The sequence below is a fragment of the Ambystoma mexicanum genome, chromosome 7p (genome assembly GCF_040938575.1).
Source record: "Ambystoma mexicanum isolate Mex_15411 chromosome 7p, UKY_AmexF1_1, whole genome shotgun sequence".
Lineage (NCBI taxonomy): Eukaryota > Metazoa > Chordata > Amphibia > Caudata > Ambystomatidae > Ambystoma > Ambystoma mexicanum.
The window spans coordinates 89,015,453-89,028,135 of NC_090939.1; the positions used below are offsets into that span (position 1 = coordinate 89,015,453).

At 43.6% G+C, this 12,683-nt stretch overlaps 1 protein-coding gene across 1 annotated transcript in view; it reads left to right on the top strand.

The window, feature by feature from the left end:
- The window catches only part of LRRC58 (leucine rich repeat containing 58), an 87,130-nt gene that overhangs the window by 37,566 nt on the left and 36,881 nt on the right, over window positions 1-12,683 (top strand). Inside the window, exons 2-3 of the mRNA XM_069635846.1 lie at window positions 5,759-5,887; window positions 8,778-9,055. Of these exons, the coding sequence (XP_069491947.1) occupies window positions 5,759-5,887; window positions 8,778-9,055 (407 nt within the window). The remainder of the gene's footprint in view (window positions 1-5,758; window positions 5,888-8,777; window positions 9,056-12,683) is intronic.

Sequence of the window (12,683 nt, forward strand, 5' to 3'; positions counted from 1 at the left end):
TTACTTCTCCTACCATACGTGGAGGGAAACATCTGGTATCGCCAAATGCTTTCTCTATATATCTGATATAAATAAATGGAACATTGCCGGTGCCAAGGTGCAGCCTTGCTTCACCTTTGATGTTTGAATAGTATCCAACAGGTTTCCTCTATTGTCCAATCTCACCCGCAAAGATGTATCAGTATAGAGTGCCTTCAGGGCATTTCGTGTGTCCTGGGGACGCACACCGGCCTTTAGTTTTGTCCGGAGCGCCTGTCTGTTGATGGTTTCAAATGCCTGGGCTAGATTGATTTATGCAAGATATGTTTCTGAATTGTTCTTCCTCTTTGCTTTAGATTTTAAGATATTGATCAGAAATAAATGTAAGGCAGTTCTCGTACCCTTATCAAACCCAGCCCGCTTTTGTCAAAATGATCAGACTCCTGGCTCCCCTCTGAGTGATCTATCAATGCTCCAAAATTCTTACCCACTACATCAAGTAGGGCGATGGGTTTATTCCGAACAACTATAGGCCTGTCGCCCTTCTTGTATATAGGAACAATTATACCACTGCTTTCCTGTGCGTTACCAGATTTTTTTTTTTGCAGCAGAACACTACTGTATACATTTGTATACACAGGGCACCCTTTCTCATCTTTACGTTGAGCATTTAGATCACCACCAACTCAAATTTCATCATGCTCTGATGTACCCACCCATTCGGTACAGTTCGCATCAATAGTGGTGAATACTTCCTCAATTTTTACTCTGCCTGGATGGACATGCACATTTATAAAAAAGTAGCTTCATGCACGATTCTTTCATTCAGTTGAATCGCTGCTGCGAAATTTCTCAAGTTATTTGTGATTTTTATCATGGCTAACCCCTATAACCGCGCCCCATAGGGCTGTTCACGTTCAAGTTCAAGCAAAAAAAAGGTTATCTAGTTTATAGCCATCCAAGTGAGACCAACCACGTTTCTTGTCATAGAAGGGCATTGTGGTTAAGCAGAGTACCCAGGGATCCAGTATTCGACAAGATGTGCGTGTGGACCCTGGTATTCCAAAATGCTATCTTAAGGGTTCATTTTGTCTCCATGCATTTCATGGGCAGGAAACACTTCAACCATTCCCATCCCATTTCATCTTCAGTTGTGCTCAACGGAAGGAAAGGCTTGTTACCTTTCCAATCTTTTGGTTTCTCCTTCGTTTACCCTTGTCTTAATACCTCGGGGGTATTAAGCACGTCCTTATCTAGTGCATACCCCAGGTTAGTCAATGTGGGAACATGTGCCTGTATCAAGTAGGCAATTTCAGGTAGAGCACAATGAATTGGGGGGTGGGGGGATGGTAGCATATTTTAGGTCCATTGGTTTCATAAAATCACTAGAATTGAGGACTCTTAACGAGCGGATTTTATGCAAAATGCGTAGCAGTTCATTGCGATAGATCCTGTTTGGTTGGATCTATTCCAAACGTAAATATCTTGGGATCTAGTGACTTAGCTTCATCCTTCTGTACTGCGTCCTCTGAAAACCTTCAAAACTGCCTTTGATTGTCGTTTAGCCATATTTGCCATGGGTATGACCCATTCATGCTGTTCAACAGTGAGTCTGGAGATCGAATTTGCATCTGTGCCCAAATCTTTCTATTGGCGCTGTATTTTTTTTATTTTACGAGCCAACTTGTAAGCATCCCTGGACTTTACTGAATCTTTCTTTTCTGCCTGGACTCTCTCCTCCCCGTCTTTCTTGACTTTGGCCACGCAGAGGTGTTTAATTGTCGAATTTAACAGCTCACCTTGTGAATTGCGATGGATTGGAATTGGGAGCACTAGCTTTAGCTGCCCTTCTCGCTGTGCTTCCTTTCGATGCGTCTATAGAGGTGGCTGAAAATGCGGAAGAGTCTAACTTCTCAGACTTCCCTCCCAGCTTCTGCCAATGTTGTAGGAATACTGGGAGTCCTTTTCTCATCCACTTCCCCAGCACCCACGTTGCTCAACAATGTGCCATCTCTTGTTTCTTTATTTGCTTTCAGGAGGCAGGTGAGATGTGCAATAGTTGCTCCTTGCTGTTTCACATCCTCGTGTAGTGTGCCACATAGTTTCTAAAGTATTTTTACTGCAAATTTGAGAACCCCTAAACTTTCTAGCCTGAGGTGCTCCATTTACTATTGTGTAATTTACACATTTAATTGCCCGATTGCCCCAGTTTTCCTCCCTTGTCTGAATCTGGATCTAACACTGGTGTTGCCGACATTCTTTGTGACTGCACTTGAATAATCGGTAGTGAAGGGGTGAGAACAAGGCGTGGCAATTGGCATTGATATAGTTTCTAGCTCCACATGAGATACTCTTGCAATGGGCAGGACTGTAATGTACTTTGGATGGAGTAGCAGAGATTGAAGAGGGAGTTGCTGTCTATATTATCAAACACTGCGCTAGAACGAATAGCCTTTTCAATGGGGTCCTGGTCTTTTTCTGATGCTTTCGCTGCTGTATCTCTGACTCTTCCAACCCTCCCCAAATCTCGGCATACCACATTTTCCTCTAGTGGAAACATTTTTTTCCCCCCTCCCGTGCCCATGCTTATGGCTGTTGCTTTAATCTCGCCACCTCTTATTTCAACATCCCTTTCATTACACTGTACAGCAGCATTTACTTCAGTGTGTGTCTCTGATTTTGTTTCAGGGATTTTAAAGTAAGGTTTTATTTCCTTAGTTCAGAGTTTTTGTCTCGGGCTACTTTCCCAGGCATTTACGCCATCACTTGCACTTGATGTAGGTTCACTTTTTATTTTTTTAAACTTGACTTATTAATTTTGGCATTGGATGTGAACATACAGGTGGATACATATTATTATGCTTCAGGAGTTATTTCACGAAATTGTTCTAGTCCACCATAACAATATTTAACAACATTAACCTTCATTATTCCAATAAGATGAAAATATGTAGCGCCTCAAATTCTCACCTCGGGCACAGCCGACCACACTCTGCTGCACACTCCGCAACTTTGCGAACAGCACATTTCCATGCTTCGAAATTGGTATTCATAGAGCAGGAGCTGAAAGTATCCCCTGGGCGTCGGGTTTTTCCTATGACTTGGAGTTACTCATGATCCAGGAGCTATCCAAGTCCAGTCTCATGAATGGAGTTACTGAAAATTTGCAGAACTTTTTTTCTTCCAAACTGGGGAATGCACTCAAAAATGCACATGTTGAATCCCTTTTTATTGCTTTGTTGCTCTGTTTTGTACTCTATTGCTGACTGTTTCTGTTGCATCCTGTTTTGCTAATTTCCTTTAAAGGACTTCACCTTTTACATTCTCTTTAAATTGCTTTCCTTTTTATTTCTATTACATTGCTTTTCTGTCAATTCTTCCATCTTGCTGCTACTTTTAGTTTTTATCTGTCTTTGCTGCTACATCATAACTGCCTCTATGTCCGTTGCTGTGATGTGGCCTCGCTTATTCTCACTGCTACTGCATCAAAATCGGTCAGGCACTAACGCGTATTAGCACCCAGGCAGGGGAAGCCAGCCAATCAGGTGGCTAGGAATGCGGGCTTGAACTGCCGAAGAAAGCCCGCATTCCAGCCCGCCTAACGGCCGGCTCCCCGCTTCCATCTTCCCACTCACTGTACCACCTTTAAAAAAAAAATAAAAAAAAAATAAGAATAATCTTTCCACCCTCACTCACCTTATTTCGGCTGCAGCGAGGGGTGCCGCAGCTGCTCCTTCTTCCTGGCTCCATCTGGCAGACATGGAAAGGGAAGAGGGGCGCTGCCTTCCCTTTTTCATGGTGGTCCTCTTTCAATGGTATGCACGTGGCTGTATGGTCAAAAGTAGCAGATAAGTCCAAACAAAGGAGTATAGAATAGTTTCGAGTGGTGAGCATCAGAAAGATAGTTGGAGACCTACATGAGTTCTGTCTAGTTGAGTATTTACTGCAGAAGACCGATTGTAGTGGCGCTACATAGCCATTCTCGTCAAGGTACTTGGTGATCAACCTATTCAAAGACCTAAATAATGGGTAAAGATGGAAACTTGGTGGTAGTTCGCTGGGGATGTTTGGGTTAGAGGCTTTCTTTAAGAGGGGCAGGATATCTTTAGAATTGAAGGTGGCAGAGAGAAGAGAGCAGCTCTGGGAGAAAGGTTAAAGGGCTCTGAGAGCTAGGAGTAGGTGATGTGACCGCTTGCAGGAGCAAACTGGTCAATGAGGGTGCAAGATTGATTGCTGTTGCTGGATGGGTGTTAATTTGGTAACTGAGAAGTAGTTTAGAGTAGAAGGGGTAGGTGGGAGAAGGTGGTGAACAGAAGGGTCAGGGAGGGAGAATTGCTAAATGTCAGGAATTTAAGAGGAAAAGTAGCAAGCAAAGTAATTTGCAGCAAGGGTGGAGGTGATGGATATTGGCTTGGGAGTTGTTAGCAAAGCCTGGAGGGTAGATGCAAGTTACAGGGGTGACTGCAAAGGGAGGATATCTGGTTGGTGAAGTATGATGATTTGGCAGTCCAGTTCATGGTGGAGGGCAGCAAAGGCATTTTTATAGGTTGGGAGCATGTGGATTCAATGATTTGCCCCAGTTTCGCAGGCCATGGCAAATGTGTTAGGGGGAGGGGCGTCTGGGTCTCAGAAGTGATCTATGGTGGAGGGCCGGAATGGGAAGGTGTGAATGTGCAGGCTGGATAGAATATTGGTCCAAGATGCCATAAGAGCATGGTGAAAAAGCAGTCCATGCAGGAGGCATGAATAGGGGAGAAACTGGAGAGGTAGCTCGTATCAAGGGAAGGGCGCAGGAATCTTGTTTGGTTGTTGAAGAGGTGAGTGGAGGAATAGAGGGTTGAGGGGACCCAGGTTAAAGAGAACTGGAGTAATCCGAGGGAAAGCACCCAATGGAGAGGTCTGAGGAGGAGGGACGGACCAGCTCAAGAGTTCATCAGTGAGTAGGCAAGTTGTTGTGGGTGTGGTCTAGGAGGCAGTGCAATCCAATGCGGGTGGCTGCGGAGGGTTTAGCAAGGCTAAAGTCCCCCAACATGACCATGTCGGTAGGAAGTGACTCATGGTGACTCTTCGGGGAAGGAGTTGAGGACCAGGGTGTTTTTGGAGAGCCAGAACAGTGAGCGGAGTAGGAAGGAGTTGTTGAATAGTGGCATATTCAAATTGGGAAGATGTGATGGCCAAGTGGTATCTAATGCTACATATTTCACATCATGTGAGACAAATATTAATAAAATGCAGAAGCAGATTAAAAGGTAATCTGGTTCTATGGCCTCATGTTTACGAAGTAGGCACATAATTGGCGTGCGAGTTCTCCACTTGTTTAGTACGAATTTAAAAAAAAATATATATATATATATGTGTATATATATATATATATTTTTTTTTTTTTTTAATTTGGTTTACTGCTTCAGCGCAAGCAGTCGTTTAATGATCTAGGCTGAATGTTTGACTTTAGCAATTTGGATGTCCCTTGGTTGCGTGTATTTCTGGATTGGTTTTTCTCCCTGGTTCCCATTGGGATTACTGGAGCACACCTGTGCGCTTTTTTTATACATCTATGAATTTATATGCAGATGAAATCGATTTGCCAAAGTGAGAGAATCCATCAGTCATCTAGCCACAATGGGCAGTACAAAACTTCACTGATGGCTGTAATTCTGATATTTTAGTAAGGAGGAGGTACATAAGATGCATGCGTTTCTAGAGAAACTTTGGGACCGACCATCTTTTTTTTGTTTGTTTTTTGTTTTGTTTCACTACTGAATGCGTTTCTCTATTACAGTTTGGAATTTCTCTACCTCGGAGGCAATTTCATCTCGTCCATCCCACCTGAGCTGGCTAACCTCTCACATCTGAGCTACCTTGTACTGTGCGATAACAAGATTCAGAGTGTCCCCCCACAACTGGCGCAGTAAGTCATTGTCTTCCTCCCTGGCATGGGTTCCTTGCTCTGCCCTTCCCCATGTGTCTGCGCCATGCAAGGTTGATTTCCCATCCGGCCATTGTCCTCTTCCAAAGCCCATGTTTGCTTTAAACTTGTATTTGCCTGAATGAAAAGAGCTATTCTCCTTCAACGGTATACACACCATTTTGTTAAAAAAGAAAAATGAATTTATTTTGGAGTGGAGTACACTCAAAGTTTGTTCTTAAATGCTTGGATATGATTATGGGTGGTGTTAAGAGGGCTTGTAGTGAGGGAAAAACAATCTGAACAACGATGGCGAAGGCTACGTGGCCATGGGACAGTGTAATGGGATAGCGTGCCAGAGGCGAATGGCTAGGACTGAGAAGGAGATGTGCGTGTTTGTGTGTGGTGTAATTAATCTAGTGTCTGTCCCGTCAGAACTATACTCTTGTTTAATGGATGGGGACAAGGACCATGAATGCTTTTATATAAAAAAAAAAAAAAAAGTTTGTTTTGTTCCCAGTCTTCTCCATCCTGAAATAGTCGTAAATAATGACTAACTCTTGGCTTGTCTTCTGATCTCTTCAGTGGCAAGATACTTTAGAATTGCCTTTTTTTGCTGGATCTCTGGACACTTCTTACTTTTTTAACCATTGGGAATAAAAGCAGACCCTCTTTTCCCAACACAAAGTAATGCAGAACTCGCATGTGTGTTGCTTTCCATACTATCCAAGGATTTGGGGGAGGATGCGACAATGTGACCGCTGTTTCTGATCTATAATATGAGGCTGCTCTATGGGTCCGTTTCTTTTTAGACTGAAAAAAGATATTTGAACACTTTCCAGTGTAACGTTTGCTGCAAGCCCCCCCCCTTTTTGCAACACTTTATTCTCTTAACTTGGCCTAGCCTTAGTGTGTTTTGTGGAGGTACAGCATTGATGATCCCCCCAGCCTGATCTTCAGCTCTGTTCCGTCAAAACCCGCTCTGCTTTATTTGGCAAGCATCTCTGCTGTAGTGTGACAAAGTTATGAACTGCACCCTTCCTTATTAAAGTTCCAACAAGAAGTGAGTTCTCACAAATGCCTTTCAGAATTCCAAGACCAGGGAAAAGATCCAGGCTCTGGGCAAAGCAGACTATTCTAAAATATTTGCGCAGAAATTGGAGTTTTTGGGTCACATTTAAAAAGGAAGGTTTTCAGAGCTCTACGGAACTTGGACCGATTCTAGGGGCTTGATTTCTCGGGGGGGGGGATGCCATCACCCATCTTCACACATCGACAACTGGTAATATGCAACAGTTCAGCCCCTGAATGCAGAGGCCTGGATGGTTGATGTTGACTAAGTTTATTTGCCAAAATAGGCTGGGGTAAGCCCCTTATGGCTCTTATATATGAGGCAGACAATCTTAAATGTAATCCTGTCTTCCACTGCCAACCAGTGAAGAGAGCAGCGTGCACCAGAGACATGATCGTATTTTTTTCAGGCCACAAGTTAATCTAACAGCTGCATTCTGTGCCCTTTGCAGTCTCTGGAGTTGTTAGCAGGAATTCCAGCAAGAAGACTTGCAACATTCCAGATATGAGTTTACTAGTGACCCCAACTCCATGGCATGGTCACTGCTCGGAACATATGGCAAGACCTGTCGTAGCATACGTAAGGAGTAGAAGACTGCCTGAACCTTGGCACTAACATGGCTTTCACTTCCAAGGTTATTTTGCCAAATGCAACCAAGATGTTTTATCTTGGGGGCAAATTTAAGATCAGCCCCCAAGCAGTGGAAATCCTGGGGGCAATTTCCTACCCTGAGAAGGTGCTGCGGTCCAAACAAGGCAACCTCAGTCTTGGCTGGATTTAATTGCATCTGGTTTGGTGACAGCCATTGGCTAACCTCCTCTAAACAGCGATTAATCCTAAGAAATGTCTGTTCTACATCCCCCATTTTGATGAAGACCTGGGTATCATCGACGTATGAATGAAAATTGATCTGAGGCTTTCTCAGAATATTCATAAACGGCCGTAAGTAAAGTAAAGGCGAAAGGGAGGAACCCTGAGGTACCCCAAATCCAATGTAGGTGGGATCTGAAGGAAAGCCACCCCCCCCCCAATTTTCAGCTGCTGCTAGCGATAAGACCGGAAAGAGGCAAACCATTTCAAGGTGTGATCGGAAACATTGCCAATTTCCTTCAAGCGGTTGAGCAGTATAGAATAGTCAACAGTGTTGAAAGCCGCAGAGAGGTCCAACATTGCAAGTAGTGAAATTTGGGCTGGACTAACATTTTTGTTGTCTGGCAAGGCTAGGGTTGCATATTGTCTTTTGTAATGGCATGGCAGGCTGAAAGACGATGGTTTGGAAGGTTGCCCAAAGCAATGCTAGTGGTTGACCGATTCAACATGTCCCGGCTATCACGCTATGAGATAAAATGGATGCCCTTTGTGAACCATGTACAACTCCGAGAATAGAGTGGGGACTGTCTAGGATAATGGTTGTCCTGAAACCTTTTTTAAGAGTGTATATTCATTTCCTATAAACCTATTCTTGATGTGGTTTATCGTTGCTCTTTGTGGCAGTGGCACGCGAAGGGTTGTGTGGGAGAGTTAATGGTGAATGATTGCTTGACAAACTTTATACTGGAGGCATGGGGTGTGGACAGCATGTAGTGAGTGGCATGGGATTGTTTTCTTGAAAATGCAATGCCTATTAACATGTATTCCCTGCAGAGCATTTGGTCTTTAATACCTCAGTGTTTGCTGAAGAAGATGCATTGTTTTTAATGGAGCAATTATATTCCAAGCCCATCGAAACGTTTGACACTTTCTGGCTTGTAATGCTATTCTTGTGTTTTTGTTGCCTTTTTCCTTCTGTTTAATTCATGTTGTACTCTTCTTTCTTCTCAGGGTGCATTCCCTCCGATCCCTAAGTCTGCACAATAACTTGCTGACCTACTTGCCCCGGGAGATCCTCAGTTTGGTGCACTTGCAAGAGCTAAGTCTTCGTGGAAACCCCCTGGTAGTACGTTTTGTAAGAGACCTAATATATGCTCCGCCCAGTCTCTTAGAATTGGCTGGACGCACAATCAAGAGCCGCAACATTTCCTATGCACCGCATGATCTCCCGGACAACCTTCTGCATTACCTGAACCTAGCCAGTAAATGTCCAAACCCTAAGTGTGCAGGTGAGTAACTAAGTTCCTGTCACTGAGTAAGTGTTCTAGTGGTTTTGGTCCTGTCTTACCGCAATATTCACTGTTGTCTGTTTCCCTTGTGCATTGGGGTAAGAGATAATTTTAAAGAAATATTGTGTAGTGAAAATAAAACCTTCCATTTTGATTATTCTTAACAAACTGATCAATAGTAAAGCACCCCATTCCTGCTTATACAAGCGGAGTTAGGAGGTGCGTGCTCATCTAGTCTTGCATTGGTCGTTGCTGCCAGGATAACCATTTTCCTTCTGCAGCAAGCTGAAACGGGGAAGTTCATTCACGATGTTGATCGACATTGGAGTTCACATGTCACTACCATTAAAACATTTATGAATTTCCACTAGACACGTGCAGCTCGTAGGCCAGAATGTGGGCCAGCCTGCTGCTATGTCAAAAGGGTATGGTTACGGACTGTGTTTTAGCAATCTGGACAGTTGTAGCATGTACAGAAAACTAAAATGAAATAAAATAATCCGACTAGAATGTGTGCTTTTGTATTGACTAAGCATGAATGCATATGACTGCTATTCATGACCTTTAAACTACTGGTCTGGTATCAGTATAGGCTTAATCAGGTTATGCCGAAGGCACACAGAGGCGGCTTTCCTATTTTCTCTATCCAATGGTAAATAATTCCCTGGATCTCGAGCTAAAACCATACTCCAAAGATCCAAGAGTGCTGTCCAGTGCAGCAGAAAGTAAACATTTACTTATAAATAACAATTTTAATGGGTCATGGTAGATCAACCGGTTTCAGAGAAAAATAACTAAATTAAAACCGTGTCTCATTATAGCACCTGGCAGTCTCTAGTCCATATTCTGCTAATTCCTGATTAAAAACGTAACCTCCTTCTAACCATCCATTTTGATCCAGGTCTGGTTGCCTTTAAAGTTTCTGGAGTATACGGTATTTATGTTGCTGCACACCCTTCTCCTTTGCTTTCCGCTCCTCCATGCCCGCCTTCTGGGCACCCTGGGGTTTGTCTTCAATCTAGAAGCAAGGCAATAGACGTCAATAGAAACCCATCCCAAAAAATATTCTTTGCCTTACAAAAATGAACCTTAATGGAATTCTTTATTTGCTCGCTAGAAACATTGCACACAGCAGCTGGAAAGTTATGCAGCTGCTTTTAAGGGCTCTGGACCTAGACATTTTGGTTTATTTGGCAAGTACACTGTCGCTTAGCCACCCTGAGGGCTGCCAGGCTTCATATATAAAGAAATTGAGGCAAAGCCAACAAATAACTCATGTGCTTTTGGAAGAGTTAAAAAAAAAAATTAATAATGCAGGTTTAAACAGGGCTTACCCTCTGCTCCAAGTGGGACTGCTGCCATGGTGGGAACTGTGCTGTTTGGTCCGATTTGTGTGTTGATATAACTGGAATATGCAAAAATGTCGCCCTCATTTGTGCGCCCCCGCCGTCACTGCGACTTAAGTGGCGCATAAAAAACGACTCATTACTATGCCCGAGCAGGGGTTGTGGGGGTGTCTCCTGCTCTCCTTGGGGGGGGGGGGGGGGCGGGGGCAGTAACGAAAGTCGAGGGTTGCAGGGGTGTCCCCCGCTTACAATGCTAAGTGGGGGACAAGAAATTTAAGTTAAAAATAAAAACACCCTGCAGTGTCAACTGCAACCCACGTAAGTGGGAGGAACCGACGTTGCAGGGATAGCGGGGAGTCGGCGCACAAGTGTGTGCTGCCGTAAAGGTAAGTGGGATGTGGGTCTAGGGGTATGGGGGTAAAGTGCTATTTGATCGCCGCGCCGTAATTGGTGTCGACATTTTCTTCAGCACAGATGCGTGGGCGGCGCAGTGATCACACAGATTCGATATAACCCATGTTTGATCAGACCATCGCATCAGCTTACTGACTAGAGGAGCAATGATCATCCTGAAGTGGGTATGAGGTGACTTGTAGCCATCAACAGAACTCCTCTGTGAATTTACAATGCATTGAGGTGAGGGAAACCGCCAATCCATGCACCTTTATTCTTAACCATTGGGATATATTCACTGTCGATAGCACCATTGATTTTCATTGTAAAGTGGGTCTCTTAAATGTCAGCAGTCATTCATGGTTAGCTCGGCTCTCTTGTTAGTATCTGTTAATGAGGGAACTGAGAACCCCCCTGCAGACTCAGCTCCCCTGGCACAAGCATGACTTATTTTCCAGTGACGTTTTTGGCGAGTGTTGCATGCTCCGGCATTTTATGGAAGCTTCTCTTGATGCTTTCTCACTGGACAAGAGAATAACATTGGCAAGTCTTCCTTTGTGTTTTTTTTTTTGTTTGTTTGTTTGTTTTTTGGGATCATTTTATCTATAATTTTAGAATAAGCCATACAAATAAAAAAGGTGACAAATTTATCCATAACTTCAGGGATTTGCAAATCAGATTACAAGATGCACAAATGAATCAAACAATCAAATATAATCCTATTGAGATCCATAAAAGCAAGTCCTTAATAAACTACTACAAATCTCCATCCCACCGTAAAATTCCAAAAACCGACCAACAGATAGCAAGACTTCCTTTTTTACTAATTCCTCTTTACGTACACAGATAACTGAAGCATTCGTATCTTTCAGAATACTGAAATGCTTCTGCTGCGGAGGTGGCCGTCTCCTGCCGAATCAGCATTTGCTTAGCAGGCTTTGCTTCTGTAAAGCTTTACTGGAGTGTACTTTGTGGTCTTGGCATTGTTAATTAGTCAGAACTATTGTGATCCATCTTTAATGTTCTACCCTGTTGGGGGTCTGTGTCCACTGCAGTGAAGAGGTCCCTGAAACTAGGGCACAGAATAACAATGATTTTGCTTTCACTTGTTTTGGAGGAAGTAAAGTGCCAGTTTCAATTGGCATCCTACCCTCACAAACAACGTGGTCATCTGCATGTTTCCCTGAATTCCTAGCTTGCTCAATGAATTAAACTGTGTATGAATAGCTACCTACCTAGTATCCCTGTCGCATATCCGACCTGCAATTTAGCAAGCTTTCCCAGGTAGTAATAGCCTGGAAAACCAAGTTAAAAGCAGAACGAAGGAAGGAAGGGGATTTAACGAGGTTTCTGCCTGTGAAAGGAAGGGCACTGTAGCTGTTGGCATTCCAGCATGTTTAGGGTGCCAGTAGCACTTTTTTATGTTGGTCTTGGGAGGGACCTTGCAGAAAAGCAAGTTGGAGGGTTGTAGCACTAAACCCCGCCGCCCCCATGCCCATCAACATGTCAGAGTATCCCTTGCGCACACGACCATACCAGCTTCTAGAAAAAATGGTCTATTTAGTCATCAAAAGACATGCAACCAAAGAAAATGCATTTTTAGCATAATGAGGGTAGACGCTGAATAATAGGCCTCCCCTTGTGGCATACAGGTCTAAAGAATACTCGCCCGTTTATGGTGGAAATTCGCCACGCTTTCCGCTTGTAAACACCAAGCTTCCTCAGGCTGATTTGAATCCACGTTCGTAAAACACCATTTTAAATAAAACCAGAAGAGAAACGGCTCGAGCATTAGGTTCCCCCCTTCCTCTTTGTTACCGGTCATGTGACCACATTAGGTCATATTCATATTAATGTGAATTAGACCACCATGTTAATAAAGTACCCAT